A 22,818-nucleotide genomic window follows, 5' to 3' on the forward strand; every position below is an offset into this window, starting at 1 on the left:
AAAAAAAAAAAAAAAAAAACAGAAATAAATGAAAGAAACATTTCCCGTTCCCTCTGTCCAGGATCTGTCCCTGCATCATCTTCACTGCCTTTAGTTGAAACTCAGAGGCAACCAGACCTTGTCCTTTCTTCAATTTCAACTGATCTCAACTGGACTATTCTTCCTTTAATGACTGGCTGACTCTCTTCCTGAAAGGAAGCGCTTCATTACCACATGGCACAGCGAGCAGGTGGAGTGTGACAGGGCAGCATCTGTGTTGCACACGTGAACATTAAACATTTGATCATGCTGAAGTAAAAACAGCCAAGGCCTTGTGTCTTTGCACGTTTTAACTGCATGCTTATGTCTCTGCATGCAAGTGAGTACGACTCAAATTCACTTATTATATTTTAAAAGTTACTATCTAAACTTTTGACAAAGGGAATTGGATTAAAAGCATTATAGGAAAAGAAGTCTAAATAAATTAAGACAGGACAAATTAAAGAGTACATTTTTGAAGTTTGGTTCATAATAACCTGGCAGGTTGGAGGAGCCAGGGAGAGACTATTATAGGTGCAGAAATGAAAGATAGGAAGCAGGTGTGCAAGGCCACCAGGTCCAGAAAGCCACGCCTCCTTCCCCACGCCACCTTGTAGAAGCACAAACAGAAATAAATACACAAGCACAAAAAAACAACACCAAAACCAACGAAGGGAAATATCACTGAACCATAACAAAATCATCTTTTGGTCTATTCTAAAAGAGTTCCAAGTGGTCTTTTAAATAGGAATGAGCTGTTTTCAGACAAAATAAAAGAAAAAATGTCATTTTCTAGTACATTGTTTCTGCAGGAGTTAATAAAAAAAAATCACTTCTTAATTGTTGATGAGACTGTTGGGTTGGAAGTAAGCCTCCACTCATGTCCCATGATCCTTTTGTTGACACTCTTCCTCTAGCTTACAGCCCCTCACAACCCCAACCCAACATTAGTGGTAGCTCGGAAGTAATATAATGGTTTGTATGTAATAACTACAATCTTTTTCAAATAACATTTGTTTTGTCCTTATACACCCACATTTGAATAAAGAAATAGAAAGGTAGTTTTAATTAATTTCAATGAATTAATGTTTTTTTATATATGTCATTCATCATAAGAAAAGTGCCATAAGAACATGTTAAAAATGCATAAAAAACACAAAATTTTAATTGGAGTGTGTCTTCATGGCAACAAGGAAATTTGAAACAGAACACTAAAAATGTGTACCGACAGAGAAAATGAAGAGTCACACAACAAACACAGTTGAATGTGACAAAAATGATGCGGCGCAAGTTCAGGTGAAATCAAAAGCCAAACTTTAACTAACATAAAATAAACAAAAAAAATGGTAAAATGCATGAATGATGGTCATGATGCTACATTAAAACTGAATGTACCTGTAAGACTTCATTATACAATGAAGGCCTGATAGTATCTTAGTATCTTTTACAGTTGATAAAAAGATGATTGGAGTGGGATCTTAAGAAAACTGTAAAAAATAAATAAATACATAAAAAATAGTGATATGATGTCTGGATGGCTGAAACCACAATATGCACAATTGTCTCATGGAAATCTTGTCGTCCTTTAAACTTTGAGATCCCGATATGTCAGTAAGGACCAAGAATCTTGGAATTGATTTATCCTCTTCGAGAGAAGAAGTCAAGATCTTACATGTGATGTAAGTGTCACACTTATAACAATCCCTTTTCAAGTGTGAAGTCACATTTTCAAGGATGCTTTTTTTCTTTTTTAATCAGTGGCATTCAGTTGTTATAATGAATGAGGGTGAATCACAAAAGCCTGAGAGAGCTGGATGACGTTGGAGTTCGCATTCGTTTACTCCCGAGTGTCTCAACATCCCACCAATCAGAGGAAATGCAAGGTTATGTCAGAGACAAAATTCCATCAAAAAGGTCCTTTGAAAGTGGAAATTAACATCGGTGTTCATACAGATAATTATTGTAATTCACATCAAACACTTGCCATTAGTGCTGTAGTGTTAGAGAAAACAGGGATTTGATTATTATAAGCTACTTACCAGCCAACTGTTGCTTGCTGAAAAGCCCCAGGCGTTTCTGACTGACATCAATATCCATGTTCTATTCAAAGAGACAGCACAAAACACTCTGCAATTCAGAACAATAACTTGGAAAGCTAAAGCGTTTGGTTGAGTGCAGATGCAGACGTGTAGTTAAAAAAAATAAAAAAAAGTCTGCTTTAATTTACTGGGAGATTGCTGTTGATGCGACTGTTTTCATTCCTGATACAATTATCAGGTGCACAGACAATGTCTGGGTTAGAAAACGTTGGGGTATTTGTCTGCTTAGTTTGCTTTAACAGCTCAGCCATCACAAAAAGCCGAGTTTGGTAATTATTTAGCGTGTCCAGCCTGGTCTCATTAACATCACTGTCTATTCTTTTGGCACTGATGTATATTGAAGGTGATTGATGAGCTTATATATTTAGCTTTGACGTTTATAACCATTTAAAAAAGTTATATACGAGGAAAAAAAATGCTACTTATTGGGTTTTTTTTGTTTTTAGATGCAGGAAACAAAAACAAAAAGTCATTTAAAATGAATGGATACAAAGTGCTTTGACATACACACTAATCTTATGGATTTGTGGGACTGAAAGTGGGGATGATGACATATTATCATGTGCCTGTCTCACTTTGTTTACCTAAATGTCAGCTCTGGAGGGGCGGCTGGGTTCATTTACCCTCCTATCAGTGCAAGTATACCTTTCTAAAACAACGACGAGGAAGAGAGCATGACTGGGTGAGTGTCCTTTTTGTGTGGATTAATCCTTCAAAGTGCTTCCATTTACGCTAATTCCTCCCAGTGGTTTCCATGTATTTGTCCCGTTTGCCCTTCTCCACGTCTCTGTGAGCGTGGAAATGACGGCGTTATACGACAGCTTCACCTCCCCTGGCTTCCCACAGCCGTACCCGGACAACCAGCACAAAGTCTGGAACATCACAGTGCCACAAGGCCACCGGATCAAACTCTACTTCACCCATTTCAGCTTGGAGCCTTCCGACCAGTGTGAATATGACTTCGTACAGGTACATTTGTGGGATTAAACAAACAAAAAAACAGACATTTATTCAACGGACATCTTGCTCACATAAAAGCTTCTGACCTTGTCAAAGCAGGTTTTTGCAGAGGGGAACGAAACCTTGCGGTTCTGCGGCCAGGGAGACAAGAACTATGAAAGCAGCCCCAGGAATACCATTATCCTGTCAGCCGGGAACGTCATGTCAGTGGTCTTTAGGAGTGACTACTCTAACGAGGGCCGATTCACTGGCTTCCAAGCATTTTACACCTCAGAAGGTGATGCAAAATAGGGACGTTTGCTGCCAGAGGGCAGATATATTTTTGGTTGTAGTAAGTGCATTGAATATAGAGTGATGATACAAAAAACACAAAAGGAGTTTATCCCCGGCTCAGTTTATACATAAAACTGTGTCAAACTATTTTACATCACTATTTGGGACAAAAGTGAATCAATCTTTACATCCTCAACTGTCCTGAGACTTGAGATTCCTTTTACTGGCAACTAATGGGACTTAACTTTTCTTGGGATGCATGTTGTCTTAAAATGTGTAAGACAAGATTTTAACCTGTGCACACAATCTGAGTTGTGAATGACCAGTGGTGAAGAGTGGCCCGCTTTTTATATACCCCCAGGCTAACGTATGATAGATTTTGAAACAAACCAAGGTGACGTGGTATTCAGATTAATGCAAAAAACAAGAAGATAGTTGCAGGAAAAATACCAATTTAAGAAACTTTGAAGATCTTCACAATATCTATGTGAAGTCAATAACTTGTTCGTATTTGTCTGAAAAGCAGAATGTAACTTTCTTTTGTGTTCGTCTCTCACAGATATCAATGAGTGTCTCTTGAAGATTGACGGGGAAAAAGTTTGTGATCATTTCTGCCACAATTACATTGGCGGCTATTACTGCACGTGCAAGCAAGGATTTCATCTCCATGACAACAAGAAATCTTGCACAGGTAAACGCTACATATGAGCTGAGGCTTAAGAGGCGGTTTTATAAGCTTGGAATCAAACTAAATAAAACAGGTTGTGAAGTGAGAGGCTGAGTCAAGTGCATATCATGCAGAGTTCGACTGTGTTCTGACCTCACTAAAAGGAGCTTTTTTCAGACTATTTCCACTTTGAGCTTTTTCTTTCGGACACTAGTAACAAAAGAGCTTGGTAATCTTTCACATTTTGTTTGCATTTAATATAAAATTCTCACCTGAACAACAGATTCACTCAAGTTCAACATTTTTGTTGAACTGTTTTACAAAAATAGCTGTAACATATACATAATTTCTATTTACAGACAGATTGATTGAGCTGCTCACTTTTATTTTGTTAAACCTGGATTGTGGTGATTCCCCATTTAAGAGGAATACTGATGAGTGAAGTTGTTTGGTGGATGGTGAGGTTAATCACGGTTGATTCCTGGGGGAAAAGCAACTCCAAAATGACATTAAAAATTGATACCTGTGCGCTGCACTAATAATGCACCGACACTTGGTAATTAATCACAATTACTAGCTGACGCGCCTCAAATTATTATGCTTTGCCAGAGGAAAAGGGGTGGCAAAACAAATCATGCAATGAATAGCCAAAAATGATTATCTGCCCACAGATTGTACTAATTATATGAATTACAGAAAGCCTGCCTCTTTGCGATGCTCATTTGTTTTTGTCCATAACAACATCTGCGTACTTGCTGGAGAAATAATGCAAATCTAAATGAATCCCATCATTTATGATGACAGGAAAAATGTAACTTCACATTTAACAATTCTTTTCTTTGATTGTAAAACCTTTGTTATCTGTTTGTTCAAATCCAGCAGCTGCAGGTTTACAAATTCATCCGTTTTTTTTTATTTTTTTATTTTTTTTATTATTATTATGGTTCAAGACCCACTCCAATAAAATGTGTATTTTTTTTGTGTTTACATGTTTCATGGCGTTTTTCTATCAATAGAGGATAAGTATATATAATATAAAGCTTAGAATAGCATTTCTGGGTATCGAATTGTTGTGAATCAGGAACAGATGTAATAGTAATTGGAAATGTAATTGGAAAAACCCTGTAGCGGTGACGTAGGTGCTGCAATCGGCTCCCTGCTCCGCTCTATTCTGATGAATCCACATCCAAACAAATAGATCCATGTACGTCAATCAGACAGCAGAAGAAAGAATACCAACCTCGGACAATTGACAAGATATGGACCTTTATAAAATAAAATAAAAAATGCAATAATAACTTGATATAAGGCATTAGCTGTGATAATGCTAGTGTGAATGCTGTAAGTTAAATGTGGCTGCTGAAAATGCTAGAGCTGATAGCTAAAAATGCTAAACCTCATAGCTAAAAATGCTGAAGCTGATGGCTAAAAATGATGAAGCCAAAAGCTTGCTAAAATGTTAACTAAATGTCAAATTAGCCAAAAAAAGAAACCTGAAAAATGGTCTAATTTGGCCAAAACAGCTAGCATAATGCTAAAATATTATCTCCAAATTAGCCTAAAAAAAAATATCATATCACATCATTTGTTTCCCCCAAATTTGATTTATATTACTGATTTTCCTAATGACAAATAATCTGTACACAATTTTGATACTTGATCCTACTATGTTATAATGATGACTTTTAAATAATTATCTGTCAATTAATATAATCATTACGTACTTCATCTTTGTCATGTGATTTATTGTTACTTAAGGACTCTCAATGACTTGAATCTATGTTGTTAAAGTATAAATATCTGATCAGAAGTTAATGATAATTTAGGTAAAGAAAGGGGCGGGATTATATAAGTTCGCTTCCTCCCACTTCCTTTCAACCAATCTATTAACCTCTTTTGACAAGCTTAATAGTTAAGAATTTAATTGGGTAATATTCTATATACAAAATAACAATTAAATTAATTACTTGGTGAACGTGAGTATTTTCCAATCACTTTTATGCCTAATTATCCTATGCTTGATATGTCTGTATGGATACAATTTTAAAATAGATCAAAATGTGATTGGAGTGGGACTTTAAATGTGTAAGTGTCTAAAAAACATCAGTCAGTGTAGATTTTTATTAGATTTGTCATTGCAGTCCCATGTCCCAGTCAGGAGTTGGTGTCATCAACTGGCGTTCTGACCAGTCCAGGCTACCCAGGACCTTACCCACCCATGATCCAGTGTGACCACATCATCCGTCTGCCAGAGGGCTCCAGAATCGTCCTGGAGTTTGAGGAACCTTTTGACATAGAAGGACACCCAGACGTCCCGTGTCCGTATGATACATTGAAGGTTAGTGCTGTGAATCCTGAGTTCACGCCACAAAAGTCAATGAAGTAGGAATGTATTCCTCCTCATGCCTCTGTGCGTAGCCTGTCAGGAGCATGTTCTTCTTAGGTGATATACTAGAAAGTCATGCATATTTAAGTTTGATCAGCCAGGGAGAGGGACTACAAATCAACAGGCGATGTTTCTTCTCTTGTGTCTCCTTTAATAAGATCTCGACAGTCGGACAGGAGTATGGACCTTTCTGTGGCTCCGTGCTGCCGGGTCGCATTGACACAGGAAGCTACCAAGTGCACATCACCTTCAAATCTGACGATAGTGGCAAAAACAAAGGATGGAAGATCAAATATAGCAGCACCAAAGCTGAAACCCTCTCTAAGTCTATGGACTGATGGTTTGCTGTCGTAAGATCAACTCTTTTTTTTTTGTTTTGTTTTTACAGTTTCCATAATTAAAACATACACGTGACGCCTGTTTAATTGAGCACTACTTTAGCATTATGACTCTAAATTAAAATCCATTTGTGAAATGAAAAGCATTGTGTTACGAGTTTGCTCAAAGAGAATTAATTTCTGCCGTTTCCAGCTTAAAAGGATTCATTAAGAAATAAATTGATTCAGGAAGACATTTGGGGAGGAAGGAAGTTTAATTTAGGAGGCGGTAAATGTTTGTCGTTAAACGTGTTCTATCAGTTCCTGAAATTTGCTGTCAGATTTGTTTGCCATTTGTGCTCTGTGTAGAAAAACGTTAAACACGTAAAAACAGCCAGTAGTTAGGGGCCTTTTGAGCATCTTCTGTTACTTTACAATTTTCTTTACAAATTGACTTTTAAATCAGTTTTATGTTGCAATGATTGGTGTCCATTTACTTCTTACAACCTCTGACTTATTTACTTATTTACTATACAAAAACCTAAATTCCAGATATTAAAATGTTTTTTTTTTTTTACTACAACAATCACAATTCACATCATTTAAAAAAAATGAGATTATGCTAAAAAAAAAAAAAAAAGCAACCAAACCTCCAATAAACTCTAAAAAAAGTTCCAAGGATCTGTTTGAAGGGTATTAAAATTATATGTCATAACTTTTATGTTTGAAACTTTCACATGAAATTTTGAATGAAAACGATGGACATTTCTCACTGACAACAGAAGAAGTTGCAAAGTCTGACTTCACTCTTTAGAAAAATGAAGACACATTTGAATTTATGTCATTCTTACTATAGTTTTTGTTTTCATTGATTTTAGCATAAATAAAAGATAGACTTTTTGTATAGGAAATAGTTTAGATTAGCATGACTTCATTTCAAAATAAGACACCATGTGCCACATAGCACCATCTCAATGCAGCAAATGTAGTAGTAATGGATAGTATAATGTCAGTAGTGATTAAAAAAGAAACACCCAGTTTATTTTACCATTTGTGGTTCATCTTAGCCAATAATTTGTAAATTACCTCCAAATGATTTTTCTGTGGGACACGGCTAATTAAAGTCTGTCAATTTTTTTTGTGACTTGTGTAGTCTTTTTCAGCTGTTGGTGAATGAGTTAAATATATATATTTTTTGCTATACTACTTACTGTTTTAAAATAAAACCCTGTTTAGATCTTGATCTTTCTTTAACCAAAGAGCCACAATGGAGGGGTAATGTGCTGACCCACACGCCACAGAATTACAGAGCTTAAGGTGGAAATGATCATCTGACCATGTTTCCAGCATGAAATGGGCCACCGGACCTCGGGGGGAGATCTGGGTGCTTACAGAGCAAAGCTGCACTGCTTACCTGTCAAGTCGTCCCCGCTCTGTGCAGAGACACTGTGACTTATGACAGCACAATCCAGAGCTCGTGTGCCGTATCGCTCCCAACCCAAACCGTTCAGCCCAGTTGGAGGCGATTCCACAGGAATTACGCACACCATGAAACCCGTTAACCAGCTGTTGGAGAACACCTGACAGCAGACTGTCACCAATAGGCTTAGAGCTCACATGTGAACAATGTAAAAGGAAACGGTGAACACTGGTAGACTTCAAACCCCTTTATTATACATTTTATTAAAAAATTTAAACATTTTATGTATAAAATAGTGTTTTAACTGCAAAAATAGGCTTTTACGACTTCTTTCTGCAACATATAAAAAAACAACCTTTTTTCAAGAACCAGATAACTCAAAAATAGTAAATCTTTGCAACAAGTTTTGCTTTTTGAAAATATCAATGAACAATTTAGAGAGCTGTATCATTAAAGAACTGAAGTAGAAGCAGCTGCTGACACGTCATCCTCAGAGAACTTTAAATACAAAAAGGTAGAATTTCAGTGTCTGCTGTTCATGAGAGTGAGGAAATGAGAGGATTTGCTCTGTGGTGCATGAATCACACGGACTTAAACTGTCTTACATCACACGGCCTCTGTTTTTGCATAACTTTCACAGCGGTAAGCGACACATAATCTTAAAGAGAACTCCTCGTTTAGTCAGACGGTTAGAGTCCATGTGATCAGTTATTCCAACAGTTAATGCAGGAGAAGGAAAAGCACACCTGGGACAGGAGGCCTATCCATTAGTCAGAACATAAATGTGAAAAATATATATATATCAAAATGTTTTATACATTTATATGCAGTTTTGTTCGTTAAAATACAAGTATATTCAGAGTATTTTTGGTGGCAGTTTCTGCACTCATGATTTTCAGCATAACAAGATTGTTTTCCTGTTTAATCGTCTGCTGATGTTTTGTCCTGCAATTTGTTGCTAATAAAATGAATAGACAGTTATAGTTTCCTTGCATGACTTTTTTAAAGAAACAACTATTCTAAACATGATTTTTCTAAATACGTTTTGCTTTCTAACAAAATTCAAAGCTAAATTCAGAGAAACATGGAGTGACTCCAAATTTGACCATTTTTCATTTATTTTTTATGCTTAAAAAAAAGACTAATTATGGATTATTTCTTAGACAGAGAGTAAACGTGACACTTTGTAAATTAAAAATGAGATGTATGTTTTTTATTAAATAATTGTTAAGTTTACTGCCTATCTGCTGCCTGTTTTCAAGTGTGGTGTTGTGGCTTTGATGAAGACGACGAGTGCCGATCTTTTTTTTTTTTTTTTCTCGTCACTTTATAACAATTATGCAAAATAGCAACATTCATGCATTCCAAATATATAAAGTAACACGGGATGACTCCCATCCCACTGACCCTGAGGCAGGTGAATTCTTATCAGTCTCTACGCAGGTGAAGCCGCAGCTTAAGTGCCGCCCGTGGCTGGTCTTTCTACCGAGTCCTCTGCGCTCGTTCCACTGGACTGCCTTCTGCCATCCAGCTGCGTGCTGCTGATGGATTGCATGGCCTGAATCTGCTGGAGACGTCTGGACAGTTCGGCTTCGCAGGCCTGCAGCAGGGCGGACGTCTTCGCTTCGTCCCAGCCCAGCACCTGTTTCATGGCGTCCACGCCTCTGGTCACTACCATCTGCAGGTACATGAAAGAGGGATCAGAAACCCCTGATGTAAACATGTACAGACTGCAAAAATGTAGCCCTGAAATACACTAAAACATCCTTCCAAGTATCTTGGTTCTTAATAAGAATTTCAGCTTTAACATTTAAGCTTTAAGTATTTCATTTTTTTTTTTAAATAACATCTAAAACTGAGGGACTCGGTCATAGCTGGCACAGACATGTGCCTTAGGACACACTGATAGTCATCCACATCCAGACCTTGTTCTTGTATCAGTGTGTATGCAAATCCAGGGGCCAAATTAAGCGTGGATGACTCAACTGATGCTCCTCTCGCTGGTGGAAAAATAACACTTTTTTTCCCCCCCAGCAACTTTTACTTAGTATGATATTCCTGAATTCTGCAAAATAAGTGGATGCAAGTTTTAAAAATTAAGCTAAACAGAGCTTCTATAACAGAATATTCATAAAACTATGTTTGAAGAATCCATAAGATAAAAGTAAGAAGGCTCAATTTGTTCTATCAATCGTTCCCTTTTTTTTCCAGCTACTTTGATCTCAGAAGACTTTGGGTACCACACAAAAGGGTGGCTCTGATTTAAAAAAAACTCTGTAGTTTGACAACCTGCAGGTCTTCATTGGACAGCCTGGTCTCTGGGCTTGTTTTGCCTTTAAGGACCATCAGAGTCCTGGACATGAATCCAGATGCAGAATCCACTTCAATTCCATCAGGCATGTCCACATCACCTGCAACTGACAAGACAAAACAGGGTTTTTTTAAATATCTTTTTGAACATTATATATGATTTTAGTTAATCACTGCAAGAGGAAGGTTTATTGAGTAGCAACAATGATTCCATCTAGTGGCAAAAAATAGGACCGCAAGAAGCTAAACTTGGAGGAAGATCTGATCGGAAGATAAATATAATAGTATGGACGTAGATTTTAAGGGAAGCATTTTAAGAAGGAAAACTATCAAGTAAGGTTCCATTCATACCTCCATCGTCTGTGCTGGACTGGCCTCCTTCCTCCTGCTGTTTGTCCTCCTTCTCCACAGTTTTGAGGTAGAGCTGGAGCAGCTCCTTGGACTGCCTCTCCTCCTCCCTACGATCCAAAACATTCTGCAACGTCTCCTGCAGGTTCTTAGCCTTTTTCACTTGAAAACCCAGAGCTGCTGCTAGTTCAGTGCTAGGAGCATCCACCAAGAGCTACAAAACAAAAGTCAACAACTGTATATTATTGGAGGACAAATATGAGGTCAAAGTTAAGAGTGTTTACTCAGTCTTAGATAAAATAACACAAAGAGCAGGGAGAGCAAAAGTTATTGGTTTGTTAATTGGACTATCCCAGAGTAAATATATCACTTTTAAATGATGAATGACAAAAAAACAAAAACAGAGTAGTAGTAGTAGTAGGAGTATTGTGTGTGGAGTTTGTATTCTTCAACTTTACATTGAATCAAAGTAATCTTGATATTGAAGAAACTTTTTTATTTCCATAATATTATTTATGTATATATAACGTGGCAACTAGCCACTTTAACCTTTTAGACCTAAAAAAATAGTTTAATAATCTAAAAAATGTTGACATTTTCTGCAATGGTGGAGAAAGATCAAATACCAGGGCTTGCTTGTGGAAAGTGCTAGCATAAAAAAAATACTTTTCTAACATTTTGGAATTTAAAAGTCTGCAGTTAGAAAAATTATTTCGGACTGAAAAGGATTCTAGGTGCATCTTTACTTAAATATAAATAAATATTGAGCACCAGGAAGCCGTTTGGAGAAGACTGAGCAGTTTGTCTGGATGGAGGTGTCAGGGAAAAAAAACACTTGTGTGTCTAAAATAGTTATGGAAATCAGGGTTCTCCAAAATGTGTCTAACTAAAACAGACTTTTGGAACTAAAGCTTTAAAACATCTAAAACCAAACTGGAGTTTCTTGGCCATAATGGCCAATACTAAGCAGCATAGAAAGTATTACGGGTGTGTATTGGCAAGAGTCTGGCGATACGATACACGTGTCATGATACATGTCCTGATATATCCCAAGACAGTACCAGACAATATTTCACTATTTTTTTAAATTATAAATTAAGAATGACCTGAGTATTAATACACATTTCACAAAAGTATAATTGTAAAATACATGTTATTTAATGACCTAAACATTAACCACTGCAACTGTATCTCATAAACAAGTCGCTTTTACCTGAGCAAATTCATGGTCCTTTTCTTTTGGTAATTTAAGAAATATTTACCCCATTTTGTTTTTTTCATAGTTTAGCTAGGGGTGCAACTAATTTGTGATGTTTTTTTTCATAACATAAATAGGCAACATCAATTTTTAAACAAGCAACCGGTTGGCCTTTAGCTGTTGTTTCAGCAAACGACCACTAGAGGGTGCTGTATTTTCTTCTGACAGTGCCAGAAGAAGAAGTGTCCAAACCAAACATGAAGGAGAATCTGGATTGTTTTTCTATTCAATTTTGATATTTTTCTCATTTGCATTGAAGCATTATTATTCTTGTTTTTATTTTTTACCATGGCAAATATAAAAGTGCGACTTGTGTATGGTTTTCTTCTTCTTGATTAGACATTTTTTGCTCCTGCAATTTATACTCTGGTCAACTTATAATCCAGAAAATACAATAAGTGGAAAACAAAATTAAGACTGAACTGCACTTTTGCTTATAAATAATAATTCAATATTGCCTTGGCAGTATTTTAAATTGATACAAGTATCGCTAAATAAACTGTTGCGCTATTTCACTGAATTCATATTTTCATACACCCCTAGAAAATATATTTTTATTCTGTTTTGCAAAGCACAGAATTTTCTAAACTTGCGGTCATATTTAAAAAATCTTTATGGGAACCACTAAATGATTATTTATGAAGTTTTGTTTTCTTGATTTTGAGGCATTTTTGAACCTGAAATGAAGTCTCGGTGAAGCATAAAAATAAGGTAGGACCTGTAAATCTGCCTCAGACATGAGAATGATGCTGGTGAGGTCTTCCTTCAGCTGCTGAGCCAGGTCCAGCCAGGGTTCTACGCTACTGCCGGCGTCAACAGAATCAATGTCCAGCAAGACCGATTCTCTCTGCATCCAAGCGGTGCCACCATCAACTGAAACAAAGCCAAACATTTACAGATTCTGCATAAGAACGACGATTATCAACACGGATTCTGAGATTCTTACTCTTGCGAGCTGGAGACCATGTTTCTTTGTCATGCAATAACATGAACTTTGTATTTGACGGCAAGCACAAGAAGTAGGCTTGATCTTCCACTATCGTCCCGTCATTCTCCAGGACTACTTTGATTGGGTCGCCGGGGCTGAAGCCAAGAGACTCACATCCTGCAGGCAGAAGAGAAGACAGGTCACTAACTTAACAAGCATCACGTGAACACGCTTCACTTTCACCACGGAAAGTCTGACACCTAAAACAGTACAATATGAACAGACATGTCCAAAGTCTGGCACATGGGTACTCAACTTTCCTCCAGCCTGCAACCTGAATAATATGTAGCCCCCAGCACTTTCTAAGAACTATAATTTCTTGATTGTGATTGGGTAACTTCATTTATAAACCTGTGGCAAGTAGCTACTTGACCTTTAGAGCCTTAGGGCCCAAATGAGAGGAACAGATTTATTTATTTATTTCCATCATCAAAACCACTTCTGAATAAGATAACAATGATTGTTATTTTCCTGTTCAAATGATTTAAATGTAAAAGTGTAAAGTGAGCATTTAATCACTTCATATATACCCAGATTTAATTTTGACACAAGGTTCCTTTCCAGACACACTTTTTCTAGGTTTTATTTCTGGTCTTCAAATACAAAATTCACAGTAAATTTGGCAAAAATGTATTTAGATGTTTTTCTGTTCTATTTGAGCAAAATTAAAACCTTCCCAATGCAAAAAAAAAGGAAAATCATTATTATTATATGGACCATTGAATGCAGGCTAATTGGTTTTCCCTCACATTTAACTTCACCAAATCTGGCCCTCTTCTTAAACGTTTAGACACCTCTGAGTTAGGATATTAAATAGATATAGCTGAAAAAAACAAGTGCATTTTTTATATTAATTAAAATTAAATTCAGCTGAATAGCTCTTCAACAGCTCTCAAACCAAAGCTAGCAGGAAATCAAAATTTTATAAGCAAGCTGATAAAACATATAGGAATATATTTCAATGATGTAACCTATATGTACGGAGCTCTGGAGATGACATAAAAAATAAGGACAACTTTTCCTTCAATTTAGCATTTTGTCCACAAAAAATGCTATTTTGTGATCACAAATAGCCTTTCATTAGCATTTTGTGCAGACATATTAGCAGTTTGTGCACACAAGTAGCATTTTGTTTGCACAATTTTAAATTTTGTGCAATAAGATACTGTCATTGAAAAATAAATACATTTTCCCCTAAATTCAGCATTTTTTATTAACATTTTGTGCACACATGTTCATATTTTGTGTGTATAAATTAATGTTTTGTGCACACAAATGAGGATACTGTTTTGATTTGGTAGGCTACTATTGATGCCATTTTCCCAAAAAATAAATAAATAGTATCTTGCGTGCACAAAATGCTAACCAGTGGCCACACATTGCAGTTTCTGCACACAAAATACTACTTTTTCGTACAGAAATTACTAATTTGAGAGAACTATTTATTCATTTATTGTTTATGTTACGTCCAGGGCTCCAAATGTATGTGTGCAAAACCAATATTTAAAAGTATTGCACAAATTACAATGCTGATTATAGTTTTTGTGGGGAAAAAAGTTGTGAAAGAATCTTTTAATCTCAGCAAACGAAAATGTAAAGTATAGTGTTGCGAAAAGCTGTGAGCAAATCACCTCTAGGTTAGATCTGGGCAACGCCTGGTGACTCGCATGTCAGGGAAAAACAGCAGCAAGCTTTTCATGTAAGTCGAGTAGAGAATTAAAATTGAGCATATAATAAATGTAATTATACACGTTCGTGATACCCAATATTATCGTTATCTGGGGTTTTAACGAGTATCAGTTCTCATCATATGACAGTGCAGCGGTTGGAGCATTTCTCTAATTTAATCGCATTCGTCGATCCAGATATTTTTAAAAATACATTTAGTAAAAAGTACGATATACCCGAGCTGTTGGAACATTATAACAACAGCCCGGCTTTTAAATTCCACAAACAAATGCATGAGTTCATGTCATATTTCAAATACCTTAAGCCACCTCACCTTTTTTCTTCAGGTCATCTAAAGAGGGTGCGGACACTCCGTAGGATTTTTGTCGCGTGAAATTGCACACTTTACACGCTTTCCCATCAGTCATTCTTAAATTTATCCTGAAAAGATCCTATTCTGTTGCTATATATAACGAAAGACAATGTAAGAACCTGCTCTGAGCTCTCAGCTACCTCTACCTCTTCATATGCGGAAATAACCGCCGAAAAGCGCAATGAATTGTGGGGATTGTTGTTTATAGAAGCGAAGGGTTTTGTTGCGTTTTAGTCCACACATGTCCACTCTATTTCGTAATTCACCGACAGTATTTCGCAATTGATGAGGCAAACAGATAGCAGTGCACTTTGTTCCACAGAAAGGGCATTCCAACTAAACTAAATAAAACGTTCTAATGAACTTTGGTGTGTCGAATGGATGGAACAGGAAAAGCAATCGATCGTGGATACATCGAGTCAGAGAAGATGGCATCCATCGACCAAGCTGATACGCCAACACAGGTCTTTATACACCTCCAAGACGCTTAGTATTTGACGTCTAAATACATTTATGCACCACATGATTCAATTAATGTTTTGTGGCTTTTATCCGCGCACTTTTACAGCAAATGTTTCTCAGCCAAAGAAGAGCGATAGCGTGTTTGCTAGTTAGCATGCTAACTAGGTTGTGTTTCTAAAAGTTGACTTTGACACGTTTTTGTTCACATGGGAGGTCAGAAGCATTCTAGGTTTCATACAGCCATTATTTACGTATTTGCTGACTATAGCTGGCTATAGCTGTATATCTTGGGGGAAGTTTTTGCCTGTCAAAGTCATGGATTAGTTGTTGATATAATGTAAAGGTCAGAATAAAAACAAACCTCGCTATTTAAATTCGACATCTCTCTAATAAAGAATGTTTCACAAACATGGGAAGTGGTCGCCCAAATTTAGCATAATTTCCTGGTTAGTAATTGGCTGAAGTTAAAATCTTATTTATATTGTTAACAGTATCTGACCCTCTATTGTAAAAGTTCATCACAGTGTCATCATATAAGTTTCCACAAATGTTTCACACTTGTTTGGGTAAAGATTGTATCAGTCGTTTTAAATTCCTCGTCTGTCTTCTATCATTCATCATTAATTAAACACTGAATAGTATCATTGCTTGATTCCACAGTGTTTGTTTTTGCGACATCTGATTTAGATTTGGAGCTTTTTATAGGATCCAGGTCCAGAATCAAAAACAATAGAACTGATTAAGATTTGTTTGACTTTTTTTTTTTACTAATCTAGTTTGCTTTTCTATATGTTGAAATGTAACATTGAAAGTTCTTGTTCTCACACTTATCCTTGTGTCCTTTTTCACTTGGAGGACAGCCTATTATTGAATCATTTGTGTTTACTACCTATTTGAGGGATTAATTTTGTTATTTTCAACTAAAACTAGTCTGTTTAACCTCAATAGTGAGCTACAGTTTAGGATCAATGTGCTGTGCATTCACAGACGCAATGACACAAATGACATAGTATTATTCCAAACCTTAAGCTTTGTCACGAGAAGTCATGAAAAGTGGTTGGGAAGCCACTAACTAAACAAAAAAAAGAAGTTTTTATTTTTTTATTTTTTGTAAATTCATGAGTAAGTGTTGAAATTATTTCCTTTATTTTGATGCCTTATATTCAAACCTAAACTTGCCTGCATTGCAATTTCTTTAGGATAATCTCTAGTTTGAATTTATTTGACAGAAACCTAAAGTAACCCTTTGGTTTGTGTCTTTTCTATCGTGGTGCAGGCTTCAACCTTGATCTTGTTTTCTTGGTAGTAGTTGACGAAATGCATTTAGCTGATTGCAGATGAGAACCTTTAATCACTTCTTTCAACAACATTGGGATGGCTGTTATGAGCTAAAGTTAATTTATTACTTCTAAATAAATTGATACACATTTAAAGACTCATGCAACATCTATCTGCTTTAGTATGAGGCTAAAGGACACTAGAAAAGATTTGTCTTTGGAACTTCCTTCATAGTCGCTGCATCAGATGAGTGTTTTAAATCCCTAGTGAAGACAATTTTATTCAAAAGAGCTTTTAGTTGATTGTAGTCCTTGTTTTAATATGTTTGTAACTTTTATTTTGACTTTTAGTAGGCCTGTTAATATTGAATTGTATTACCTCTCTGTGTTAAGTTTGATTTTAATCCATATTTTTGCAAAGCACTTTTTGAAAAGAGCTATAGAAATCAAGCTATTCTATTCTATTCTATTCTATTCTATTCTATTCTATTCTATTCTATTCTATTCTATTCTATTCTATTCTATTCTATTCATCAGTCTATAACCATTGTCAATGATTTTAAATTTAAAAAGCACAAACCAAGTCTCACAACCAGTTATAAAATTATTATTTTAATCTTATTTCTAACAATGCATATTGTAGTTGTTGGGGGTTGAGGGTTTCACAGCTAAAAAAGCAAATACTTGAATTTTTCAGTTAATTTCTAACAAAACACTACCCTTGTTACCCACTAGATGGCGATCTAATACAAGTGTTTGTCTTTACAGTCTGGTCCTCCACCTGGTGAAGATGGAGCAGGTCACCCCAGAGAAGCTTTGGTAAGGATAAAGAAGACAGGAGAGATGAATAGCATGAGTGCTTAATTGAAATACAAGTTTAGCTGCTGGTTTTTGTCTGTTATTGTGTTTAAAAAAGTCATTTCTTGTATTACTGGGAATTAATTTGTATTTAAATCTAAAATGATCTGTTCAGAGATGACAGACATTCTGTACATAAATAGCTTACTGCATTAGTGTTTGTTCTTACTCGTAAGTTTCTTTTTGAGTGAGCCTTAAAATTATTGTCAAAATTAAAAACTGTACTTTTAAAAACCGTAAAATATAAGTTTTCTTGAATTAATAAAAAAAATGATAATTTTACTGTAAAATCCCATCTGTTTTATTACATTTTAGCACAAAATTACTAATTATTGTCCTTTATTTTCATTAAGTAAGGATACCAAATCCTCAGTCTGAAAATCAACTGTTTTGTCTTGATCATTTATAGTAAAAAAAAGTGTTGTGATTTAAGGTTTTTTTTTTCTTTTTTTTAGTTTATTAAAAACAAGTTAGTTTATAGACTACTTAAAGCTCTGATGTCTTAAACTGTTATTTTAACAAGAAACTAAATGAAGATTTGATTTTGGATTGAATGTCCAACACAAACATTCACCTCATTTTGCGTTTACTACAAGAAAGACGATTCTTATATATTCTTCTGCATTTTCTTTACTTTGTTGTGTTTCCCGTCTTTACTAGGAAAGTAAAAAAAGAGACCTGAAGAGCGTCATAAACTGTGTGAATGAAGTAACCTCACATGCAGCACATGTAGTTTCCTAAGGCCCTAGATTATTACTTAAAGATAAACGGCTCGTACGACATGCCACTAACTAGTTACTTGATGACCTCCTCGTAAGCTAAATAAGCAGTTTAATTTGTGAATCTCAGGAAAATATCAGATTTAAAGGCGGTAAACATGGCTTTTATGATTTGAAATAACATGTAAGGGAAGTCTAGTGCTGTTATTAGATGGTTTGAGCGCTCATCCCATCATTGTCCTTGTATGGGCACAGGTTAGAGTAGCGCTGCATTGTTCCGCCCGCATGTCTCAATGTCATTCACTACCATTCACTCTTCATCTTCCCCCCATCATCCCTTCATGCCAAGGCTAATTTAATCCTGGCTTTATTGATTGTGGGAGCATTCTCCCAGGCTTTCTTTCAATTTACTTCAATTTCGTCATCCCAGTGCACTTGAAGACAGCCTCAAAAAAGGAAGAAATTCTTGTTACGAGGGTCTCGATTCGAGACCGCTTGACAAGTCCCACCACCACCCTCACTTCCATCCCCTTTTTTTTCTCTCTTCTCTTTTTGATGAGCTGCTCTTTCCCAGTTAAGTGGATTATTACAGTAGGGATAATTCTTGTCACATGGCATTATTTGGATGAGGTGAATAATTGAAATTTGTGTCTGAAAGGATTTTATCTGGATGAGAGAAGAAGGAGTGCTGGGAGGGTTGTGAGGGACAATGGAGGATGTGGCCGTGCACGCACGCACACACGTGCACGTGTTTGTATAGCATTTACGTGTCAGACAAACCAGTGTGTCAGACTGGGGACACCAGTCATGCTAACAGGTTCTGACTCACCTCGCCCAGATTAGCCGGCCCTGGCACACTGCATGTCATGAACTCTCCTTTGTGGCAGGAAGGTCCAGCTCATTGTCCAGCCAGCGCCGCAGCCTCTTCCAGCTTTAGAGGATGGGCAGTTTGTGTTCTGCAGTTGACTGGTAAATGTATGGCAGCCGCTGGTGCTGTTTACACCGCTGTGTGTTAGTCCTGGCTTTCTCCATCCACACTGATCAATCAGTCAGTCAGTCAGTGAGTCAGTCTGCTCCCGGTTCTAATCCACTCAGACATTTAGCAGACCTACTCGTCCTGCATCACTCACTTATTTTGTTGATTTATTTAAAATTAATAAGAAATATGTTAAAGTCCCTCTCCATTCAACTTTTGATCTATTCTTAAAGCGTTCCCAGTGGTCTTTCAATTATGACTATGCTGTTTTTAGCCAAAGTGGAAAAACAAAACATACAACTGTGTTATTTTCTAGGTCATAGTTATTCATAGATACTCACCTCTGAGTTGTGGGTGGGACTGTCAGTGGGGAGTAAGTCTGCCCTCATCTCCCATAATCTCTTTGTTTATGATTTGTTTCTAATTCACAAATCACAAATTAATCGTAAGCAAAACCGTGATAGCCGGGTTAGACTCCGACACCCCCGCCACCCCCAAAGGGACAAAGCAGCCAAGAAGAAAAATGAACAAACATTTTTGTTTGTAATTTGTAATAATAAATCATTTTTTTAACTTCTCTTTATTTTAACACAATACTGTATAGGATTTTTGATTAATTCATGTTTATTAATTTTAATTGTCCAAATCTTGTAGTTAATTTTTGTAAATTATTTGGATTTCTTCCATATTTTCTCTTTACTGACATTTCAAAATAAGAGCTATCAGAGCTTTAAATACTCAGTTGTTGGTGGAATATTATTTTTTTTTCTGATTTTTATGTATTTTATTGCATTCTGTTATTAAATGCTGCTAATTTTATTATCTGAAATTGCTCTAAATTTTGGATTTTCTTCTTTATTGTATTTTTTTGTGAAGCACTTAGGTACCAACTTGTTTTAAAAATGGAAATTTAGCCTAAAAAGCTATATATATATATATATATATATATATATATATATATACATTTTTATTTTTAAATGTTAGATTAAAATATGCTTTATCTGTCTTAAACAAACCAACAAACAATCCTGATACTATTATGAACTATAATATAAATAAATGTCATTTTATTAATTATTCATTAATTCATCTTCTTGTCCGCTTTGCCCCTTTCGGGGTCACTGGGGTGCCAGAGCCTAACCCAACTACTGATGGGCGAATGCAGGGTTTTACCCTGGACAGGTCGCCAGCCTGTCGCAGCTCATTCCATTCCTGTATTTTCTAAAAACTCGTGCCAAAGTTAAAGTGATCTGAAGGATCATTGACGTAGTGACAGCCTGGGTTAACAATCTACCAGAGTTTTAACCAGAACAACTAATCACATCATTCCTAATCATAAGTCCTTTCATTGGCGACCTGTTATAAATGAGTAAATAATTGATTTTTAATGTACAGCAGCCAGTTTATTAATGGCTTAATGGTGTGGGGTCTGCATATTTGTGGTATACAAACCCAGCAGGGCTCTGAGCTCTGCAGGAAGCAGTCAACTGACAAGCTGAACCCCTATCAGCTCAGATTAATCTGACTTTATCCACAAAGCCCAAATTCCGCTTACTCATATATATACATTTTTCTCTGAATTTCCCTATATATATATATATATATATATATATATATATATATATATATATATATATATATATATATATATATATAATTTCTGGTCATGCATAGGTGTTAGAAAGTTCATGTAAGGAGACTGAGGATTCCAATAATTGATATTTGATATATCCAAAGTTTTTTTTTAATACCCAGTAGTCAGTAAACAGGCTGATTTTTCCCAGGGGCTCAGTAGGAATGTGGGTAAATACTGCCACCACTTGGATGGAGTCTTTTGTGTTGATATTCACAGCCCTGCTGGAATGCAGCTGATGCTCAGGAGAGTTAGACATTCTTAAAATAGATGTTATACTTTTGAGTGATACTTGTGCGCGTGGTATTTAGCTTGTTTACTTGTGGATGCACAGGCGTGCGGCGGGTGCACAGGGAGAGGCTGTGTATCATTCATTCAGCCTACCAGTGTGGGTAAATGGGCAGAGATAGCACTGGCTTGGTGTGTGTTGCGTGTTTAGGTTTGGGGATTTTAGTACAGCAGAGGGAGGGGAAAAAGAATTGTTAGAAGAACATCCCCGGTCTCACAGCAACTTCAAAAGCTCCGCTTCCCCAGGATATTAAGCGACTGTGATGAAAAATTTAGCAAGCGTTAAATAAGCCGCTTTGAAGTGATCTGTTTTGGCTCAGCAGTCTTGAAATTTCCGTAGCCCCTCTGCTACAATTTAGCCATCTTACAGTAGAGCGTGAATAGAAGCGCATTAAATGCAGGGATTGTGCCCGACCTGACTTCTTTAGCATGGGACGTGTCCACGGTAGTTTGTGTTGGCAAATAAATGAAGATTCTAGTTAGGTTATTGCATCCCTCTGTCATTCTGTTGAAGAGTTTCTGCTCTCTTTTCCTGATGTTTTCTCTCACTGAGTTCCACAAAAGTGATTCATATGTTAGTTCTGACAAATAAATTCATAGGGTTTTTTTTTCTTTCACGTGGATGCAACACATGAAATACTCAAACAAGCAAGTTAAGTCACTTTTTTGTTTTAATTTGAATTGTTTATTACAGAAATATAGAAAAAAAATGTGAAGTTCATGAAACTTTCATTTAATCCACCAATTTATTCAGATGAAAATCTTGTTTTTGGTGTTTTACGATGTTCTTATTGCATTTTTTCTGATTGGAGTACCTAGTTCATTTTAGTTCACAACATTATAACCAGGTATTTTTCTCTGTTTCATGACACAAAATCAAATTGGCCAAAATGTTTATTGTGTTGAAGATCCCAACAACTGGAACTACTACTAACTACTTTAGCTTCACTAACTGTGGTTTGGTTGTTTCGGTTTATTTAGTTTTTTATTGTGTGTTTTTTTTTTTTTTTTTTTGCACATGTGTTTATTCAAACTTTCTTAAACGTCATGTTTGGTTGGGACGGATATTGAGAGCCTGTACTTCTATGTGTTTGTTATGTGTATTTAATCTCTCTTTGTACTAATTTTTTGGTTTATACTCTGTCATTTGTTAATTTTATCTCCTGAAATGAGGGACTCCCTTGATAAGATGTTCCATCTCTAGGCGTTCATCCTCCCACTCTAGTTTAAATGTGTAAATAAGTAAATACATATTAAGAAAAGTAATCTTAAAATTTCATATACGAGTATTTCTTTATTCAAATCCTTGTGAATCAGGAGCAGATGAAAAAATTGGAAAAAAAATAACATTTTTGTTACAGAAACATTTCAAATTCATTACAAAAATAATGAAATGGATTGATTAGGAAATAAAAAACAATATGTCACGTTTGATTCATTAAATTTTGTAATATTCTAAGCTCAAAACTAAACCGCTGAATAGCACCAATATTGCTCGCCATTTTTCTTGCATCGGTAAT

General features: G+C 36.0%; 3 protein-coding genes across 3 annotated transcripts in view; 2 read left to right on the forward strand and 1 right to left on the reverse strand.

The window, feature by feature from the left end:
- Positions 1–2,572: 2,572 nt before the first annotated feature.
- On the forward strand, positions 2,573–7,360 carry masp2 (mannan-binding lectin serine peptidase 2). Its single transcript, XM_024292934.2, has 6 exons — positions 2,573–2,799; positions 2,864–3,086; positions 3,177–3,354; positions 3,910–4,041; positions 6,159–6,355; positions 6,562–7,360. Exons 1-6 carry the CDS (start codon positions 2,792–2,794, stop codon positions 6,739–6,741), a joined length of 918 nt encoding a protein of 305 aa, XP_024148702.1. The 5' UTR covers positions 2,573–2,791; the 3' UTR covers positions 6,742–7,360.
- Positions 7,361–8,372: 1,012 nt separating this feature from the next.
- Positions 8,373–15,273, reverse strand: dffa (DNA fragmentation factor, alpha polypeptide). The gene is made up of 6 exons (XM_024292936.1): positions 15,047–15,273; positions 13,003–13,161; positions 12,775–12,929; positions 10,802–11,012; positions 10,430–10,557; positions 8,373–9,818 (listed from the first exon to the last, which is right to left on the reverse strand). Exons 1-6 carry the CDS (start codon positions 15,138–15,140, stop codon positions 9,597–9,599), a joined length of 969 nt encoding a protein of 322 aa, XP_024148704.1. The 5' UTR covers positions 15,141–15,273; the 3' UTR covers positions 8,373–9,596.
- Positions 15,274–15,323: 50 nt separating this feature from the next.
- The window catches only part of pex14 (peroxisomal biogenesis factor 14), a 58,911-nt gene continuing 51,416 nt past the window's right edge, over positions 15,324–22,818 (forward strand). The window contains exons 1-2 of the mRNA XM_024292935.2: positions 15,324–15,549; positions 17,593–17,643. Coding sequence (XP_024148703.1) covers positions 15,463–15,549; positions 17,593–17,643 — 138 coding nt within the window. The 5' untranslated portion in view covers positions 15,324–15,462. The remainder of the gene's footprint in view (positions 15,550–17,592; positions 17,644–22,818) is intronic.

Source organism: Oryzias melastigma, linkage group LG7 (assembly GCF_002922805.2).
Source record: "Oryzias melastigma strain HK-1 linkage group LG7, ASM292280v2, whole genome shotgun sequence".
Lineage (NCBI taxonomy): Eukaryota > Metazoa > Chordata > Actinopteri > Beloniformes > Adrianichthyidae > Oryzias > Oryzias melastigma.